Here is a 22,134-nt window from a genome sequence, read left to right as displayed (position 1 = left end):
CAGGATAGGAAAGGGCTCTGATGAGGGGCCACCATGTTGAATTGTGCCTTTCATATTGTCATGGACAATAATAATAAAAATTATACTGAACAACTTAGTAGCTTCAATGGTGTACACTAGTCAGTTTCTCAGAAAAGTAAATATTTTTGATATGAGAAACGTTTAAGATATGCCTACGTGCCGAAGAAATGAGCGCAATTTGAAGAGCTTTCCCAAAGTAGCCCTATCGGTGATTACTCGCAATTTCGCCCAGGGGGAATGGTCAGTTTTGTCAACAGGGCCTGATCTGGACAAACTGAATCTTGAAGTAACATAAAGAATTGCAGGAAACACAAGCATAAATGGTTTGGGTGAAACTCACTTATGTTTAAAATTCCCCCAGCTTTTGTGCTGGTTGAGCTGAATCTGCCCGGATTGCCTGATATTACAGGCGTAAACAAACTCGACCCCTTAGTCTCCATGCACAATCTGGGCAGCAGACCACGCAGGAAATTGGGTAATCATCCTGGTATTTAGGGAAGGTCGTGATCTCTAGAAGAAGGATGTCTAACAGAGGAAGTACATGGCACAGGGAATGCAACAGGGAAAAGTCTCCAACAACGAGCTGAAATCAAGAGAGATTCTATCAACCGCCCGTAATCCCGTACCCCAACATTTCACACAATCTAACATGCTGGCGAGTCTCCATCCAAACCCTCACAGTACGATTCAGGCTCACTGAAAGCAATCGTCGCGGCCTGAGATTTTCTCACACAGTGACCTTCATGCTCCAGTGGCTTTCTTAAGATACTGCATTCTTGGCAGGAAACTTGAAGAGCTGTGGGAACTAGGCTGTGCTGCCTGGATTCTTGTGAGAACTAGGCCGGGAGAGGCCTGACAGAGGGCTGCCAGTGTGTGGTGCTTTGCAGTTAACACCAAGTTACCAGGTAACCACTGCCTTGACTTTCCCACCACATGGTCCCTGCAGACACCTTTATCTAACACCATCTGATGTCACTCGTCTGATTCCATCTCAGCCTGGAAACCTGAACGAAACTATTCAAAACCCATAATGTCCAAACCCTCAATACGCTCTGCAAGCTGTATGAGTTCATTTAATGAAAACATTTTCTGATCAGGTCTGATGATCTAAATACATTTTCACAGCTTTTTACTTCAATAAAATGTAAGACAGAAAACCTGGAATGGCCACGGTTAATCCAGCAAGAAACTATGGGCTGAATTTTCCCACCCCGTGCTGGCGGGCTTGGACATGGGAGGGCCTGAAAAATGGGGGAAGCCACATCAGGAAGGCTGCCTGACGCATTCCCGCCGCCGGTGAACTTTCCTGGGAGCAGGCTGGGATTAGGAACAGGTGCCAGCTCCAGAGGCGGGTAGCCAATTAACATCATTAAAACCCTAATTTGGGGCTATTTTGTGGTCTCGCCAGCACTTTTCCAGTGCTAAAATGACCCCCCACAGCGTGCAGGGGCCGCCACTGTAAGGGAGGCGGCCTCCCTGCAGCAGGCTGGCAGGGGGGGGTGGGGGAACCATCGAAGTCGTAAGGCTCCATGCTCCATTGACGGGGCCGCGGGCAGGATAGGGCGCACTCATGGCCCAAACAATTTGTCCAATGAGGTTACCCCTCTATTCCGAGGGGCCTAACAGCTTTGGCCCTCGTAATTTTTTACTTGTATACACCCACCCGAGGGCGCCTTCCATGTTGAGGTGCCCTTGTAATCCTCGGCTTGCCTCAGCAGCCCCCACCTCTCTCGGTGGGGCTGATTGAGCCTGCAGCATCGACAGCCCACCCGCCATCCTTAATAGGACGGAGAACACAGAGGCCGCCTCCAGGAAGATTGTGCTGTTGGACACACTGCCAGAAAGTGCAGGATCAGGACCCCCATTTGGTCCCAACGTTGGGGTCCCGAAGCCTGTGGGAAAATCCAGCCCCACTGTCGCCAAGAATCCATTTCCCACCATACCTGAGAGGGGACAAGTTATTCCCTCTGCCCAGGGCATTTTTAAAAAATCCATTCATGGGATGTGAGTGTCGCTGGCAAGGACATTTGTCGTCCATCCTTAATCGTCCTTGTGGAGACCATTACAGAATTATTTTTAACAGTTAGCTTTCAACGTACGCTCAATCCTGAGACATTCGTCAGAACCAGCTTTATTCAGCTTCAAAGGTAACAGCTAGTGATTGCTGCATAGAGTCTGTTTTTGACAACTTTCACTACTGTCTATTAGAATCATAGCATCTTACAGCACAGAAGGTGGCCCAAAATGCCTGTGCCAGCTCTTTGCAAGAGCTGTCCAATTATTCCCACTCCCTATTCTTTCTCCATAGCTCTGTAAAATTTTCCCCTTCAAGTATTTATCCAATTCCCTTTTGAAAATTATTGAATCTGCTTCCAGCACCTTTTCAGGTCACTCTATGTCAGAACTGACAACAGACGAATGGTGAATCCGTCAGCTTGAGATCATTGTGCTCTGGAAGGTTATTAGAGACTGACTTCAACCTGTATCTGAAGGTCACTGTTTGGCAATATAGGATTACATTTAACCCTCTGCCATGGTGGAACTGGTACTCTCACAGCTGTAGTTTGTGGTGCAACAGAGTAATATCTTCAGTTGGTACACACTCCAACCAAGAAAAAGAGACAGATTATTCCAGTCTAACTCAGCTGTCCTCTACGACCTCCATTCACCCCAGACAGAACTGACAGGGCTCTCCACAAAACAATAACCAGCCCTGTTGCATTTGGACAGCCTTTGACAGTAACAACAGCGCTGCAACAGCACACCGTGACTGCGACAATGACAGGACACCATGGCAGGAGTCTCCCCTCAACAAGTTATTAAACAAGCAATAACTCATAGAAAGCCAAAACATGTTCAAAATACATCAAAAAGAACAGTGCATGTTACTCGGGGCATGAGCATCGCTGGCAAGGCCAGCATTTATTGCCCATCCCTAATTGCTCTTAAGAAGATGGTGGTGAGCTGCCTTTTTGAATACAACTGACTGGCTTGTTAGGCCATTTTATAGGGCAGTTAAGAGCCAACCACACTGCTGTGTGTCTGGAGTCAGCAGATTTCCTTCCCTAAAGGACATTAGTGAACCTGATGGGTTTTTAGCGACAATCTGGTAATTTCGTGGTTGCCATTACGAGCTTTTTAATTCCAAATGTATTTAATTAATTGAATTTAAATTCCATAGTTGCTGTGGTAGGATTTGACTCCACATCTCCGGATCATTAGTTCAGGCTTTTGGATTACTAGTCTAGAACGATAACCACTATGTTACCTTACCACTAGGTACCCCTAAGTATAGGTACAAAAAATGGGTACGGGGTACCAAAAATGTTCCCTTCGTGAACAGCCTGTGATTCTCATTCAGCCAATGTCCATTTCCCCCCTAAGTCTCACATTGTGCAGAGACTGGGAGACATAGGTCAGAATACCATATCTGCCCAAACTGGTTAGCCCATTCAGTACACGAGTTTATTAGCACGAACAATATTTACTGGCAGTCTGTTCCTGTACAATGCGCTGTCGACAGGTGATGTGGCAAAGGGCGTCTCTGCAACCAAAACTTAGAAACATCCCAATTGAGACCAAAGAAATTCTCACGGTTCCCTGATCTTCAGGATAAAGTGAGTCTGTGTTACCATTGTAACTAATGCTGGTTTCTGGGTTAGTATACAAAAAGGTTCTCACTTACAGCCCAAGCCTTGGCTAAAAATGGTTCAGTCAGGGGCATTTTGTCAAAAAATAATTTGGGATTAAGTGGTGGGGGGGCGGGGGGTGCATATGCTCACAAAAAACATTCACCAGTCATCACCAGCCCATCCCCTCGGCTCCTCATCCAGGTCATTCTGCCCTACCTTACAGCGGCTGAAGATGTCTTTCGGAGTGACTCGCACATTGAAGTGTTTCAACACAGCAATTGCCTGGTCTTTCGCCTTCTCTGAACAGTTCAGAGAGAGGCAGCGGCCTTCCCCCACCTGAGAACGCAGCTGAGGAGAAGATAAGAACATCAGCAAAAGTCCCAGACCATGCAAAGGCTGCAGTCTATCGTATCGTTCCTCCTGTCCCTCTCATCACAACTCTCTCCTTCTCTGAAGCTGCTGACTCTCCTTTCACTGAGTTTGAAGATATGTGGCCCACATTCTTCACATGCGAGTATATAACCCTCTCACTGAGCTCAATTGACTCAGTGAATCAAACCCAAGGCCTGCCAGGTCTGCCCAGTTTAGCTCCCCACTGGGATAGCACGTTCCTCAGCCCTTGTGAGGGACCTGACATATTATTGGAGAACCAGACTCCATTTCAGACCTTGTTCACAAAGCTCCCTTTCTGACACCTGCCTGAAACTGTGTTAGTACTCTGGAACCACACACTACCCCGTGCCTGCACACTGACCGCAAACCACGCATTGAATGAACCCCCACTGCCACTGGCCGCACACTACCCCGATTGCACACAGCATGCAAGCACGTTGCCACTGACGGCCAACTGCTCACCACTGCACACTGACTGTATACCGTCCTCACCCTGTCCACTGTCTATTGATCTTCGCTGCCAGGATGCTGCCTGCATACTATCCACTGTCTGCACAACACTCTATAACCATACTGGTGTGATAAAATGTGCACTCACCGTCTGGTAGGGTAAGCCACAGGTCAGAATATATCTGTTTTCCTTGCGAGCAATCTGAAATAAAGAAGGAACACAGGTTGATGACATTTCAGAGCATAGCTGAATATCTATTGTGATAAAACGGTAACTCGCACTTCAGATGGGTCACCTGACACTTCAAGTAATACACTTCCATCACACTAAGTTGTAGGCAGATTTCTTACAGTTGATTAGATCATATGCCCTACTCCTGCACACTGTTCTCCCAGCGCATCTTACAAAATATTTACAGAAACAGGCCACTCAGCTCAACAGGTAAACGGTAAGCAACAGTGTCCAAGCACCAATTCATCAGCAACACCATCTTCCCACCATTTGCCAATTGGAGGAGCTACCTTTAACCCCTATTGTTTTTGGTTTTGTAGCCAGCTTGCTATACATTCTGCAACCTGCTCTCTGACACCATATATTCTGACCTTAATCATGAGTCTATTTTGCAGTACTTTATTGAAGGCTTTTTGGAAAAACAAATATATTACATCTGCTACATTACTCTTATCTACTCTGTTTCTTCTACAAAGAATTCAAAAAGATTGGTCAAACATGATCTTTCCTTTTGACTACTCTTTATGGTATTTTTAGTTTCTAGGTGTTTTCCTATTCCATATTTGGTGGTGGAAAAGATAATGGAATTCTTTCTTAATCTCAAGCTAATTGGTCTTTCGTTTCCTGGGCTTGTTCCATCTCCCTTTGTTTATATACAGGAAGTACATGAGCTGCCTGTCAGTCCTCTGGCACTACTAATGAATTTTTACATATACATAATAGTGCCTCTGCTAACCTTTCCTTAACTAAATTAAATGTGTGGATGCAATCCATCGGACGAGAGGTTTTATTCTCTCTAAGTGATTTATCAATTATCTCCTCCTTTCTATCTTAAATGTATTTATTTATTTATTTTTTAGAGATACAGCACTGAAACAGGCCCTTTGGTCCACCGAGTCTGTGCCGACCAACAACCACCCATTTATACTAACCCTGCAGTAATCCCATATTCCCTATCACCTCCCTACACTAGGGGCAATTTACAATGGCCAATTTACCTATCAACCTGCAAGTCTTCGGCTGTGGGAGGAAACCAGAGCACACGGCGAAAACCCACGTGGTCACAGGGAGAACTTGCAAATTCCGCACAGACAGTACCCAGAATCGAACCCGGGTCCCTGGAGCTGTGAGGCTGCAGTGCTAACCACTGCGCCACTGTGCCGCCTGTCTTTATACCCTTTTGATCTCTTATTCTTATGGCATGTTTACCATGATAATTTCCATGGTAAAAGAGGCAAATTTTTCATATTTCTTCCATCCGCTACCCTCCTGTATATACTGTTCTCTATATTGTGCATCCTCTACCCTCCTGTATAATATTCTCCATACAATGAATCCTCTTCTCTCTTATACACTGTTTTCAATACAGTGCATCTTCTATCCTCCTGTATACTGTTCTCTATACAGTGAATCCTCTACTCTCTGTATAATGTTCTCTATACACTGCATCCTCTGCTCTCCTGGACACTGTTCTCTATACAGTGTATCCTCTACTCTCTGTATACTGTTCTCCATACAGTGCATCCTCTACCCTCCTGTATAATGTTCTCTATACAGTTACGACTGAGGCTCGAGGACTGCACTGTCTTTCTCTAGATTCATTTCTCCATGGGCCTTAACATATATTTAAATGTTTTACCCGTATACCAATACGGCAAATTATATACTCTTAGTATTTCAGAATAAAATCCACCAACCAGGTTTCTTCAATGAACAACAAAATTATTAAATTATTAAAAAACACGAATTCAATAAAGATGCAAAGCATTAACATGCAGGTTGAAATATGAAAGTTTAAAAAAATTCATTTCTTGGGAAGTAGGCGTCGCTGGCAAGGTCAGCATTTGTTGCCCACAGCTAATTGCTCTAAAGAAGGTGGTGTTGAGCTGCCACCTTGAACCACTGCAGTTCATCTGGTGCAGCTATACCCACAGTGCTATTAGAGAGAGTGTTCCAGGATTTTTTTATTATTCATTCATGGGATGTGGGCATCGCTGGCTATACATTGCCCATCCCTAATTGCCCTGAGAAGGTGGTGGTGAGCTGCCTTCTTGAACTACTGCAGTCCATGTGGGGTAGGTACACCCACAGTGCTGTTCGGAAGGGAGTTCCAGGATTTTGACCCAGCGACAGTTAAGAAATGGCGATAGAGTTCCAAGTCAGGATGGTGTGTGGCTTGGAGGGGAACTTGCAGGTGGTGGTGTCCCCATGCATTTATTGCCCTTGTCGTTCCAGTTGGTAGAGGTTGAGGGTTTGGAAGGTGCTGTCTAAGGAGCCTTGCTGCATTGCTGCAGTGCATCTTGTATATGGTACACACTGCTGCCACTGTGAGTCAGTGGTGGAGGGAGTGAATGTTTGTAGATGGGGTGCCAATCAAGGGGGCTGCTTTGTCCTGGATGGTGTTGAGCTTCTTGAGTGTTGTTGGAGCTGCACCCATCCAGGCAAGTGGAGAGTATTCCATCATACCCCTGACTTGTGCCTTGTACAGGCTTTGGGGAGTCAGGTGGTGAGTTACTCGCTGCAGGATTCCTAGCCTCTAACCTGCTCTTGTAGCCACGCTATTTATATAGCTACTCCAGATCAGTTTCTGATCAATGGTAACCCCCAGGATATTGATAGTGGGGGATTCAGCAATGGTAATGCCATTGAATGTCAAGGGGAGATGGTTAGATTCTCTCTTGTTGGAGATGGTCATTGCCTGGCACTTGAGTGGTGTGAATGTTATTTGCCACTTATATCCCAAGCCTGGATATTGTCCTGGTCTTGGTGCATTTCTACATGGACTGCTTCAGTATCTGAGGAGTCACGAATGGTGCTGAACATTGTGCAATCATCAGCGAACATCCCCACTTCTGACCTTATGAATGAAGGAAGGTCATTGATGAAGCAGCTGAAGATGGTTGAGCCTAGGACACTACCCTGAGGAACTCCTGCAGTGATGTCCTGGAGCTCAGTTGATAGACCTCCAACAACCACAACCATCTTCCTTTGTGCTAGGCATGACTCCAACCAGCGGAGAGTTTTCCCCCTGATTTCCACTGACTCCAACTTTGCTAGGGTTCCTTGATGCCATATGCGATCAAAAGCTGCCTTGATGTCAAGGGCAGTCACTCTCACCTCACTTCTGGAATTCAGGTCTTTTGTCCATGTTTGAACCAAGGCTGTAATGAGGTCAGGAGCTGAGTGGCCCTGGCAGAACCCAAACTGAGCGCCAGTGAGCAGGTTATTGCTAAGCATGAGTTGCTTGATAGCACTGTCAATGACACCTTCCATCACTTTACTGATAATTGAGAGTATACTGATAGGGCGGTAATTGGTCGGCTTGGATTTGTCCTGCTGTTTGGGTACAGGACATACCTGGGCAATTTTTCACATCCCTGTGTAGATGCCAGTGTACTGGACAGCTTGGCTAGGGGCGCAGCAAGTTCTGGAGCACAGGTCTTCAGTACTATTGCCGGAATGTTGTCAGGGCCCATAGCCTTTGCAGTATCCAGTGCCTTCAGTTATTTCTTGATATCATGCTGAGCAAATCGAATTGGCTGAAGACTGGCATCTGTGATGCTGGGGACTTCAGGAGGAGGCTGAGATGGATCATCAACTTGGCACTTCTGGCTGATGATTGCTGGAAAATGCTTCAGCCTTATCTTTTGCACTGATGTGCTGGGCTCCCCCATCGTTGAGGATGGGGCTATTTGAGGAGCCGCCCCCTCCTGTTATTTGTTTAATTGTCCACCACTATTCATGACTGGATGTGGCAGGTCTGCAGAGCTTAGATCTGATCCGTTGGTTATGGGATCGCTTAGCTCTGTCTATTGCATGCTGCTTACGCAGTTTGGCATGCAAGTAGTCCTGGGTTGTAGCTTCACCAGTTTGACACCTCATTTTGAGGTATGCCTGATGCTGCTCCGCGCATGCTTCATTCCTACACTCTTCCTACATGCTCCCACACTCTTCATTGAACCAGGGTTGGTCTCCTGACTTGATGGTAATGGTAGAGTGGGGATATGCCAGACCATGAGGTTACAGATTGTGGTTGAGTTCAATTCTGTTGCTGATGGGCCACAGTGCCTCATGGATGCCCAGTTTTGTATTGCTAGATCTGTTCGAAGTCTATCCCATTTAGCACGGCGGTAGTGCCACACAACACGATGGAGGTTATCCTCAATGTGAAGACAGGACTTTGTCTCCACAAGGACTGTGCGGTGGTCACTCCTACCAATACTGTCATGGACAGATACCTCTGCAGCAGACAGATTGGTGAGGATGACGTTAAGTATGTTTTTGCCTCTGGTTGGTTCCCTCACCACCTGCCCTAGACCTCGTCGAGCAGCTATATCCTGTACGACTCAGCCAGCTCGGTCAATAGTGTTGCTACCGAGCCACTTTTGGTGATGGACATTCAAGTCCCCCATTCTGTGAGTGGCCCTGGCGCAACCCAAACTGAGTGCCAGTGAGCAGGTTATTGCTAAGCATGTGCATTCTGTACCCTTGCCACCCTCAGTGCTTCCTCCTAGTGCTGTTCAACATGGAAGAGTACTGATTCATCAGCTGAGGGAGGGCGGTAGGTGGTAATCAGCAGGAGGTTTCCTTACCCATGTTTGACTTGATGCCATGAGACTTCATGGGGTCTGGAGTCTGCAACTCCCTCCTAATTGTATACCACTCTGCTGCCATCTCTGGTGGACCTGTCCTGCTGATGGGACAGGACATACCCGAGGATGGTGATGGCGGCGTTTGGGACATTGTAAGGTATGATTCCGTGAGTATGACGATGTCAGTGATCGTGATGGAACAGTGATATAGTTCCAAGTCAGGATGGTGTGTGGCTTGGAGGGGAACTTGCAAGTGGTGGTGTTCCCACACACCTGCTACCCTTGTCCTGCTAGGTGGGAGGGGTCGCAGGTTTGGAAGGTGTTGCCGAAGGAGGCGTGGTGAGTTGCTCCACTGCATCTTGTAGATGGTACACACTATTGCCACTGTGCATCAGTGGTGGAGGGAGTAAATGGGGTGCGATTAAGCAGGATGCTTTGTCCTGGATGATGTTGAGCTTCCTGAGCGTTGTTGGAGCTACATGCAAGTGGAGAGTATTCCTGACTTGTGCCATGTAGATGGTGGACAGGCTTTGGGGAGTCAGGAGGTGGGTTACTTGCCACAGAATTCCCAGCCTCTGGCCTGCTCTTGTAGCCACAGTACTTATGTGGCTGCTCCAGTTCAGTTTCTAGTCAATGGTAACCCCCAGGATGTTGATAGTGGGGGATTCAGCGATGGTACTGCCATTGAATGTCAAGGGGAGATGGTTAGATTCTCTCTTGTTTGAGATGGTCATTGCCTGGCACCTGTGTGGTGCAAATGTTACCTGCCACTTATCAGCCGATGCCTGAATGTTGAGAGTAAAGTTCCCTTCTAAATTAGCCCAACACACACACACACACACAGTCATCGTTAAAGAAAAAAAAAGTTTTCTCTGCAGAGATCTCTTGACAAAAAGACAAAAAATATTTTTGTCAAATACTTGTTAATTCTTGAAGGAAAAAAGAACAAGATATGTGATGCTCCTTGGGCTGCTTTTAGTCTGGCGTCCAGATACTCGGAGACGGCTGTCACTGGAATCTCTTTTGGAGCAGTTCTCTTCAGATGACATTGAGGATTAGTCTGGCAGGCTTTCCAGGAGAATCACGGCATCAGGGGTTTCAGCTATCAGACTGGATTCTCAGAGTTTCTCAAAGAGGTAGAAAAAGGATGAGCTGGTGGCTTCTCTCTTAGCAGGCTTACCCCCAAACTGAACTAAAACATTATCCAAAACGAAACCAGCTCTTGACCACCATAAATCTTGACAAGTCACTTCTGTGTAAACAACTCCCCTGGTCAGAAGGCTCCTGCTGTTTACTTAGCTGAAGACATGTGCCTTCCAGTGAGTGTGTTTTTAAACAAAGTCCTTCCAGTAATCTTTTTTTTAAAAAACCAAGTCCAGCATCTATGGAATCTCTTCAGACTTTCAAATGAATCAATTTTCACAATTTTTAAACACAAGTCCTCAAAAAGTTTTTTTAGAAAATGGAAGCACACTCAAAACACATCCATCCATTTTTAAATGCGTTTATTACAAAGTGTGGAATAAAATCAGAAGATGAAAAAATAATGAAACACACTTACATAGTCATTCTCATTCACTCTTTACCTGTGACGAATAGAGTTATGCCCTGTACCATCTTTGTACTCAGATAACTCAAAGCAAGGTTAAATTCTAGACAAAGCATCTGCAATTACATTGCTTTTCACCGCAACATGGACAATCTTTAAGTGATAGGGCTGCAATAGTAAACTTCATCAAAATAGTCTGGCATTCTGGTTTTTGAATTTTTCCACAAAGGCTAGGAGGTTATGATTAGTATATACCAGTGTCTTTCTGTAGTCGTGGTGGACATCTTCAAAATGTTTAAGAGCTAGTAGTAAGCCCAGGGTTTCTTTTTCCACTGTAGAATATCTCTTTTGGTGTCGTTTTAGCTTTTTGGAAAAGTATCCCACTGGCCTTTCCATGCCCGATTCAACTTCTTGTAAAAGGACTACACCTACCCCCAGTTCACTGGCATCAATTGCTACCTTGAAGGGCTTAGTGAAATTTGGGGCAGCCAACACGGGTTCATTGATCAAAATGGCTTTCAGCCTCTCAAAAGATGCTTGGCATTCTCCTGACCACATTACTTTGGCTTTTTTTTATATAGCAAATCTGTCAGTAGAGCAGCTGAAAGTGCTGAAATTTGGTACAAATTTGCAGTAGAAACCACACATTCCCAAAAATCTCATCATTTCCCATTTAGTCTTAGGGGCAGTGAAGTCCAGCATTGCTTGTACTTTTGGTGTCCTTGGCAACACTTGTCCTTGCCCTACTACATGCCCGAGGTAGGTGACCCTCGCTTTCGCAAATTCACTTTTGACAATGTTTATCACCAAATCAGCCAATTGTAAACAGAGCTTTTAATTGTTCCAAATGGTCCTTTCAAGTGTCACTGTATTCCAGCACATCATCAAGGTAAACCACACAGTTAGGAACACTGGCTATCACTTGGTTCATTAATCTCTGGAAAGTTGCTGGGGCATTTTTTTTTTTTTTAGCCCAAATGGCATCACTCTGCCTTGGAAAAGACTGTCTGGTGTGAGAAAGGCCTATATTTCTTTAGCTCAGGGTGTTAAAGGAATCTGCCAGTATCCCTTTAACAAATCTGTTTTGATAAGAAATGTGGCACTGCCAACTCTGTCAATACAGTCTTCCAAGAGCGGAACTGGGTAGGAGTCTGCCTTTGTTACTGCATTAACCTTTCTGTAGTCTATGCAAAAATCTAGTTGAGCCGTCAGGTCTAGGCACAAACACTACTGGGTTCAATTAGTTGGTTTTCAACACGTATTGCATTTCTGCTTTTACCTGGACCTGTTTCTTCAGAATAAATTGATTTTTAGTTTAGTTTAGAGATACAGCACTGAAACAGGCCCTTCGGCCCACCGAGTCTGTGCCGACCATCAACCAACCATTTATACTAATCCTACACGAATCCTATATTCCAATAACATCCCCACCGGTCCCTATATATTTCCCTACCACCTACCTATGCTAGGGGCAATTTATAATGGCCAATTAACCTACCAACCTGCAAGTCTTTGGCATGGATGCTGTTTTATAGAAACAGACTCTCCTACACCCACATAATGTATGGCTAAGGTTTGTCCCCACAGACTCCTTTAAATGCTGTGAGTAGTCTTGTTAGGTCTTTTCGTTGTTCTGCATCTAAATATGAAAGCATAGTGTCCAATCTGCTTAACAATTCAGTATTAGCTAACCAGATAGTAGGAGGTTCAATTTGAGAATTGTCTAAGCCTCCTTCTGCCTCATCATCACTATCCTTTTCATCCTTCACTGTCCCTACTACCTAGCATACCTGTTCTTGCTTATTCTCCTCCCGACGGTGATATTATTTTAACAGATGGATGTGACACAGCCAATCCTTTTTACGGCAATCTGGGATGTCAACCAAATAATTTACTTTCCCAATCGTTTTGACTACTCTATATGGTCCACTGAACCGTGCTTTCAGCAGTTCACCCTGTAAAGGCAGTAATACTAACACCTCATTCCCTGGTTGAAATATTCAGGTCTTGGCATGCTTGTCTGCCCATTTCTTCATGGTTGTTTGGGAAGCTTTTAGGTGTTCCTGAGCCACTTTGCAGGCTCTCGTGAGCAACTCCCGGAACACGGATACATAATCTAACACGGAAGATTCCTTCCTCTGTTCTAAAAAGTTTTCTTTAAGTAGTTTTAGAGGACCTCTTACCTCATGTCCAAAAACTAATTCAAAAGGACTAAAACCGCTAGATTCATTAGGTGAATTCCTAGTGGCAAACAAAAGAAATTCCAGCCCTTTGTCCCAATCATGGGGATATTCATGACAATATGCCCTGATCATCGTTTTGAGGGACTGATGGTACCGTTCTAAAGCCCCTTGTGTCTGTGGGTGGTATGCTGAGGACTTTAACTGTGTTATACCCAGATTACTCATAACCTACTGAAATTTTTTCAAATAAAATTGGAAGCTTGATCCGACTGAACCTCAGTCGTTAATCCATATCTAGTGAAGATCTGGGTTATCTTCTCTACCAACACCTTAGCAGAAATTGTTCTCAAGGGAATGGCCTCTGGGAACCAAGTAGCCGTATCCATAAAAGTGAGTATATATTGATGTCCCGTTTTTGTATTGATAAAGATTCTACACAGTCTACCAACATCCTATGAAACGATTATCCAAAAACTGGTATGGGAATTAGATGTGCCGGTTTTATGACAGGTTGCAGTTTTTCCACAAATCTGGCACGTATTGCACATTTTTACAAAACTGCACCATGTCCTTGTAAAGACATAGCCAGTAAAAATGTTGACTTACATGTGATTGGGTCTTCCGGATCCCCACATTGTTTATTGTTTAGAGATACAGCACTGAAACAGGCCCTTCGGCCCACCGAGGCTGTGCCGCCCATCAACCACCCATTTATACTAATCCTACACTAATTCCATTTTCCTACCACATCCCCACCTGTCCCTATATTTCCCTACCACCCACCTATACTAGGGGCAATTTATAATGGCCAATTTACCTATCAACCTGCAAGTCTTTGGCATGTGGGAGGAAACCGGAGCACCCGGAGGAAACCCACGCAGACACAGGGAGAACTTGCAAACTCCACACAGGCAGTACCCAGAATTGAACCCGGGTCGCTGGAGCTGTGAGGCTGCGGTGCTAACCACTGCGCCACTGTGCCGCAATGTCCCGCCATAGGAATTTCATGGGCTATCCTTAATATTTCCCAGTGTAACGTGGGTGGTACCACAACCTGGTGATCTACCGTCCAATCTTCGTCTGCAGGTCTGTGAGGAGATCTGCACCACCTCATCAGAATCCCATTTTTAACATAATAGCCTTCCGGAACTTCCTTTGCTTCAGCTTCAGTTAGAGCTGACTGTGCCACTTTACTTAACTCTGGATCGGCTTGCTGCGTCTTGATCAGAGAAGACTTACTGAAAATTTCCTTTGGATTATCCAAATCCCCAAAGAAAGTTTTAAATATTCAGCTATCTGTCTGTGGTCCCAATTTGGCCTCTGACAATGGAACTTGTTTAGCAATTGCTCGGGTCACTACACATGACGAAAAAAATCCTGGAACCTTTCCTGCAACTGCTCTATCTCTTTGACTTCACTTGGTCTTTCCGTGACTACTGGAGAAGCTACTACCTTCGCTCCAGCCAAACCAGGAGTAGGTCAACTCCGTCCACAGACAAACTACGGACAACTTCTACGGTTACTTTTCCAGATATTAGGTCACACTCTCGGTGCACCCGATACAAAGGTACAGGTATATACTCCCCGCCAATACCACTTACCTTGGCATTCAATGCGCTCTCTAGTGGAAAAGTTACACCTTTCCCCAGCAAAAGAGTTTGGGTGGCTTCTGTATCCCTAAATATAACTATAGGTTTACCTGCCCAAATTAAGGGACAAGGGGTTAAGGAGTTACTTTTCTTTTTTACAAGAATTCCCTATAACTCTCAGGTATCTTGTTCACATCTCCCGCACTCATAGCAGTTTTTGTACTTGGCCTTACAGCTGCAGTCAGAGCTACAGCCTGATCTGTCATACTCTCAGTCAGGGCCCCTTTCTCTGCACTGGCCTTGTGTACCCCATCAAGTCCCAGGGGTTTATCCTGCAACTTCCAGCATTCTGCACGAAGGTGTCCCACCTTGTTGCAATGAAAACACTTATGCTTTTGGACCTCACTTCCACCCTCAGCACCTTCCTTTCTGGTCTGAGGAGGAGATCCCGGGACGTTCCCAGCTATCCCTTCTTGTCCCCAGCTACTTACCTTCCTTTCACACTCCCACCTTCTATCCTTCTCGGGTTTGCGTGGGTGATGGAAAAAGGGTTTGGGCTTATAAACGAGCTTGTAATAATCAGCGAGCTCAGCTGCCTGTCTGGCTGTTGAAACCTTCTGGTTCTCTACGTGGGTTCTTACTAACAGAGGGAGTGAATTTTTAAATTCTTCCAGGAGAACTATTTCCCTAAGGGTCTCATACGTGGTCTTTAGTGCCCCCATCCAATGATCAAAGTTAATTTGCTTTACCCGCTCATATTCTATACATGTCTGCCCAGGCTGTTTCCCGAGGTTCTGAAATTTCTGCCTGTAAGCTTCAGGGACTAAGTCATAAGCAGCAAGAATTGCCTTTTTGCCATCTCATAATCTGCAGATGCCTCCTCAGAAAGCATAGCATAAACTTCATGAGCTTTGCCAATCAACCTGCTTTGCATGAGCAGTCTCCAGTTTTCTTTCCGCCTCCTCATCTGTTTAGGCAACTTTTCAAAAGAATTGAAAGATGCCCCTACGTCCCTTTCCTCAAACTTCAGGAGGGCTTACACGAATTTAAATAGCCCTCCACTGGGTCCTGGGTTGGAGTCAGGTCTTTCCTCAACCGAATTTTCATTGAGCTCAAGGGCATCCTTTTTTTCTGGTTCCAGCCTTCTAATCTGGTATTCCCGTTCTCTCCCCTTTTCCTCTCTTTATCTTGTCTTTTCTCTCTCCTGCCGCTCTGTTTGTTCCCTTCAAACTATCCTTTTGTTCTGCTTTTCCCTCGTCTAAAACTCTAGCTGTAACGTCATCCTGTCCAACTGAATCTGTGCCAGTGTTAGCTTGTCTTCTTTCAATTCTACTCATCCCTCTGGCTCTTTCACTTCAATCCCCAGCTGCCTGGCGTCCCACCTAGCTTTTGGTCTAATGTCTAACTTCAAATATTCTACCACACTTGACAGCTCCTCAGTGGATAATGCCTTTAAAGACTCATAACTTATTCCAGACTGTTGCACAAACATACTTGCATCAGAAGTAGCCATTCCGATAGCGTATACTCTAATAAAGAAGAAAGCTGGCGTTTTTCTTTTCCCCTTTTCAATTATTACTACCCCGCTTACAATTGCACTCTGTCAGCTTTGGGTTATCCCGCACTGAGCCCCCAATTATATGTTACAACCGAGGCTGAAGCAGTGCACTGTGTTTCTCTAGTTCCATTTCTTCATGGGTCACAACATATACTTAAATGTTTTACCCAGTTACCGATATGGCCAACTATATACTCTATTTTTATTTCAGAATAAAATCCACCAACCAGGTTTCTTTAATAATCAAAATTATTTATCAAACAACACTTATCCAATAAAGATGCAAAACATTAACACGCATGTTGAAATATTGAAGTTCCCTTCTAAATAAGCCCAACACACACGTACACACACACACCAATTAAAAAAAAAGTTTTCTCTGCAGAGATCTCGTGACAAAATGACAAAAAATAGTTTAGCCAAATACTGATTTAGCCAAGTAGAATGCACAGCCTGTGGCACGTGGAAAGTCATGCATGCACCATGTGTTCACGACGAACACATCTGCAGGAAGTGTCACCGGCAGCAGAAGCTTGAGCTCTTGCTTTCAGAACTTGAGCAGTGGCTGGAGTCACTGTGGCGCATCCGAGAGGCAGAGAACTACATGGATAGCACGTTTAGGGAGGTGGTCACAGCACAGGGTAGGAGCATGCAGGCAGATAGGGAATGGGTGACTGCCAGGCAGTGTAAGAGAACTAGGCAGATAGTGCAGGAGTCCCATGAGATGATCTCACTCGCTAATTGGTTTTCCATTTTGGATACTGGTGAGGGGGACGGTTCCTCAGAGGAGTGCAGTCAGAGCCAAGTTTGTGTCACCACAGGTGGCTCAGCTACACAGAAGGGGGGGGGGGGGGGGAAGAGGAGTGTAAGAGCATTAATGATGGGGGATTCATTAGTTAGGGGAACAGACAGGCATTTCTGCAGCCGTAGACATGATTCCAGGATGGTATGTTGCCTCCCAGGTGCCAGAGACAAGGATGTCACGGAGGGGCGACAAGACATTTTTCTGGGGGAAGGTGAACAGCCAGAAGTTGTGGTCCACATTGCCACCAATGACATGGGTAGGAAGGCGGATGAGGTCCTGAAAGCAGATTTTATGCAGCTAGGAAGGAGATTACTCCTCAAGAGCAGTAATCTCAGGATTACTCCCAGTCCCAAGTGCAAGTAAGCTAAGGAATAGGAGAACTGAGCAATTGAACACATGACTGGAGAACTGGTGTAGGAGGGAGGGCATCAGATTTCTGAGGCATTGGGACCAGTTCTGGGTAGAAGATGGATGGGTTGCATCTTAGCAGGACTGGGACTAATATCCTCACAGGGATTTACTAGTGCTGTTGGGGAGGGTTTAAACTAGATTGGCAAGGGGATGGGAACCTGAGAGGGAGCTCAGATTGGTGGGAAGCAAAACTGGTAACTTGTTAGGGGTGTGGGAATCAGGAGGAAATATCACAGAGGAATGCCAAGGTGCACAGAATACTGAGAGAGATAGATAGCACTAGAGGAGGGAATAGTAAGTGACAGCGGAGCGGAGCATAAAGAGACCAGGAGAAAGAGACAGAGACAGCGAGAGTTCACTCAGAGAGCAGGAAACAGCGAGAGCGGAGCATAAAGAGCCCAGGAGAGAGAGCGCGAGAGTTCACTCGGAGAGCGGGAAACAGCGAGAGCGGAGCGTAAAGAGACCGGGAGAGAGAAAGCGAGAGTTCACTCAGAGAGCGGAAAACAGCGAGAGCAGAGCAGAGAGAGAGTGAGAATTCACTCAAACAGCGGGAAACAGCGAGAGCGGAGCAAAGCATAAAGAGACTGGGAGAGAGAGCGCTAGATTTCACTCAGAGAGCGGGAAACAGCGAGAGCGGAGCGGAGAATAAAGAGACGGGAATAGAGAGAGAGAGAGAGAGAGAGAGAGAGAGAGAGAGAGAGAGAGAGAGAGAGAGAGAGAGAGAGAGAGAGACAGAGTTCACTCAGAGACTGGATAACAGTGAGAGTTTGTTAAGGTTTTTTTTAGCAGTAGTAAAGGGTCAACTAATAAATAAAGGAATGGCAGGTGTGCTTCAACTTCGAGAGTGCACCTCCTGTGCTATGTGGGAACTCCAGGATGCTTCCTGTATCCTGAAGAACCATTGTGCAGGGAGTGTTGTCCATTGCAGCAGCTTGAAATCCGGGTTTTGGAACTTGAGCGGCAGCCAGCGACACTGAGGATGCATTCGTGAGGCTGAGAGCTACGTGGAGAGCACATTTATAGATGTGGTCACCCAAGGGTTAAGAGTATGCAGGGAGAGAGGGAATGGGTGACCACCAGGCAGTCAAAAAGAATCAGGCAGGAGACCCCTGAGTGCATCTCACTCTCCAACAGGTTTTCAGTTCTGAATACTGAGGACAGTGATGCTTCACCTGGGGAGTGCAGCCAGAGCCAAATCTATGGCACCATGGGTGGCTCAGCTGCACAGCAGGATACAGAGATGGCTGGAAAAGCCATAGTGATAGGTGATTCAATAGTCAGGGGAACAGACAGGCAGTTCTGTGGCTGCAGAAGTGAATCCAGGATGGTGTGTTGCCTCCCTGGTGCTAGGGTCAAGGATGTCACTGAGCAGCTGCTCCTAAAGGGGGAGGGTGAATAGCCAGCGGTCGTGGTCCACATCAGAACCAACAACATAGGTAGAAAGAGGGATGTGGTCCTGGAGTCAGAATTTAGGCAGCCAGGTAAGAAATTAGCAAGAATGACCTCAAAAGTAGTAATCTCTGGATTACTCCCAGTGCCATGCACAAATGAGTATAGAAATAGAAGGATAAGACAGATGAATGCGTGGCTGGAAAGATGGTGCAGGAGGAAGGGCTTTAGATTCCTGGGACATTGGGACCAGTTCTGGGGAAGATGGGACCTGGACAGGCCGGACGGGTTGCACCTGAACAGAGCCGGGACTGAGTTCCTTGCAGGACGTTTTGCTTGTGCTGTTGGTTTAAACTAGTTTGGCACAAATCAGAAATGAAAATGGAAGGCAGAAAATTAATGGATGAGTCTGGAAGACAGAGGAAACAAAGGCTAGAAAATAAAAAAAGAGTTTGGCAGTGCTCAAGAATATCTATTTCAATGCAAGGAGGATAGCAAATAAAGCAGATGAGCTGAGGGCACAGATAGACACGAGGCAGTATGATTTCATAGCTATTACAGAAACATGGCATTTTGGTGGTAGTGATCATAATTCAGTTAGTTTTAACACAATTATGGAAAAGGACCGAGATAGAACAGGAGTTAGAGTTCTCAATTGGGGCAAGGCCAATTTTACTAAACTGAGGAGTGATTTAGCGAAAGTGGACTGGAAACAGCTACTTGAAGGTAAATCAGTGTCAGAGCAGTGGGAGGCATTCAAAGGGGAAATTCAAGGGGTTCAAAGTAAGCATGTTCCCACAAAGAAAAAGCGTGAGACGGCCAAATCTAGAGCCCCATGGATGTCAAGGAGCCTACAGGGTAAGATAAGGCAGAAAAGGAAAGCTTATGTCTGACACCAAGAACTCAATACTACAGAAAGCCAAGAGGAGTATAGAAAGTGGAGGGGTGAAATCAAAAAGGAAATTAGGAAACCAAAGAGAGGGCATGAAAGAATATTGGCAAACAAAATCGAGGTGAATCCAAAAATGTTTTATCAATACATTAAGAGTAAGAGGATAATAAGGAGAGAGTAGGGCCCATAAAAGACCAAAAAGGTAACTTCTCTGTAGGGGCAGAAGATGTTGTTATGGTTCTTAATGACTACTTTGTGTCTGTCTTAACAAAAGAGGGAGACAACGCAGATATTGCAGTTGAGGAGGAGTGTGAAGTACTGGATGTGAGAGGAAGTATTCATGGGATTAGCATCATTGAAAGTTGATAAATCACCAAAGCCAGATGAAATGTATCCTGGACTGTTAAAAGAAGCGAGAGAGGGAATCGCAGAATGTCTGACCATCATTTTCCAGTCCTCACTGGATACAGGTGTAGCGCCGGAGAATTGGAGAACTGCTAATGTGCAAAAAGGGAGCGAGGGATAGACCGAAGAATTACAGGCCAATCAGTCTAACCTCAGTCATGGGCAAATTATTGGAATCTATTCTGAGAGACAGGATAAACTGTCACTTAGAAAGGCACAGGTTAATCAAGGACAGCCAGCAAGGATTTGTTAAGGGAAGATCTTGTTTGACCAACTTGATTGAATTTTTTGAACTGGGAACAAGGAAGACAGATTAGGGCAGTGCAGTTGATGTGGTTTACATGGATATTAGCAAGGCTTTTGACATGGCAGACTGTTTAAAAAAATAAAAGTCCATGGGATCCAGGGAAATGCAGCAAGGTGGATACAAAATTAGCTCAGTGGCAGGAAACAAAGGGCAATTGTTGACGGTTGTTTTTGCAACTGGAGGGCTGTTTCCAGTGGCGTTCCACTGTGCTCAGTACTGGGTCACCTGCTTTTTGTGTATATATTAACAATTTGGACGTAAATGTAGGGGGCAGGATCAAGAAGTTTGCAGACAACACAAAGACTGACCGTGTGGTAGATAGCAAGGAGGATAGCTGTAGGCTGCAGGAAGATATTGATGGTCTGGTCAGATGGGCAGAAAAGTGGCAAATGGAATTTAACCAGGAGAAGTGTGAGGTGATGCATTTGGGGAGGTCAAACAAGGCAAAGGAATACATGATTAATGGGAATATACTGAGAAGTGTAGAGGAAGTGAGGGACCTTGGAGTGAATGTCCACAGATCCCTGAAGGTAGCAGGATAGGTCGATAAGGTGCTTAAGAAGGCTAATGGAATCATTTCCTTTATTAGCCCAGGTATAGAATATCAGAGCTGGGAGGTTATGCTGGAACTGTATAACTCATTGGTTAGGCCACAACTTGAGTACTGTGTGCAGTTCTGGTCACCTCATTACAGAAAGGATGTAATTGCATTAGAGAGGGTACAGAGGAGATTTACAAGGATGTTGCCAGGACTGGAAAAATGCAGCTATGAGGAAAGATTGGATAGGCTGGGGTTGTTCTTCTTGGAACAGAGAAGGCTGAAGGGAGATCTGATTGAAATGTACAAAATTTTGAGGGGCCTGGATAGAGTGGAGGTGAAGTGTCTATTCACCTTAGCAGCAAGGTCAGTGATGAGGGGGCTTAGATTTAAAGTGATTGGTAGAAAAATTAGAGAGGAGGTGAGGAAAAACTTTTTCACCCAGAGGGTGGTGACGGCCTGAAAGGGTAGTTGAGGCAGAAACCCTCAACTCATTCAAAAGGGGTCTGGATATGCACCTCAAGTGCCATAATCTGCTGGGTTGCGGATCAAATGCTGCAAGATGGGATAAGAGTCCATTATCAAAGACTAGAGTCCATTATCAAAGATTTTATAGCAGAGCACTTAGAGAACAGTGGTAGAATCGGGCAGAGTCAGCATGGATTTATGAAAGGGAAATCATGCTTGACAAATCTACTAGAATTCTTCGAAGATGTAACTAGTAGAGTTGATAAGGGGGAGCCAGTGGATGTGGTGTATTTGGACTTTCAGAAGGCTTTCGACCAAGTCCCACATAAGAGATTAGCATGTAAAATTAAAGCTCATAGGATTGGGGGTAGTGTATTGCGGTGGATAGAAAATTGGTTGGTGGACAGGAAACAAAAAATAGGGATAAACGGGTCTTTTTCCGAATGGCAGGCAGTGACTAGTGGGGTACCGCAGGGATCGGTGCTAGGACCCCAGCTATTCACAATATATATTAATGATTTAGATGAGGGAACTAAATGTAATATCTCCAAATTTGCAGATGACACAAAACTGGGTGGGAGGGTGAGTTGTGAGGAGGATGCAGAGAGGCTTCAGGGTGATTTGGACAAGTTGAGTGAGTGGGCTAATGCATGCAGATGCAGTATAGTGTGGATAAATGTGAGGTTATCCACTTTGGTAGCAAAAATAGGAAGGCAAATT

General features: G+C 45.3%; 1 protein-coding gene across 5 annotated transcripts in view; it reads right to left on the bottom strand.

Moving 5' to 3' along the window:
- Window positions 1-22,134, bottom strand: part of LOC137347822 (exonuclease mut-7 homolog) — a 556,743-nt gene that overhangs the window by 209,965 nt on the left and 324,644 nt on the right. For all 5 annotated transcript variants that reach the window (XM_068012844.1, XM_068012843.1, XM_068012840.1 and 2 more), the window contains 2 exons: window positions 4,645-4,698; window positions 3,870-4,001 (listed from right to left, as the gene is read on the bottom strand). In XM_068012844.1, coding sequence (XP_067868945.1) covers window positions 3,870-4,001; window positions 4,645-4,698 — 186 coding nt within the window. The remainder of the gene's footprint in view (window positions 1-3,869; window positions 4,002-4,644; window positions 4,699-22,134) is intronic.

Source organism: Heterodontus francisci, chromosome 32, assembly GCF_036365525.1.
Source record: "Heterodontus francisci isolate sHetFra1 chromosome 32, sHetFra1.hap1, whole genome shotgun sequence".
NCBI classification, from domain to species: domain Eukaryota; kingdom Metazoa; phylum Chordata; class Chondrichthyes; order Heterodontiformes; family Heterodontidae; genus Heterodontus; species Heterodontus francisci.
The sequence above is the reverse complement of the archived record's forward strand: the minus strand, read 5'-3'. Positions and strand labels throughout refer to the sequence as shown.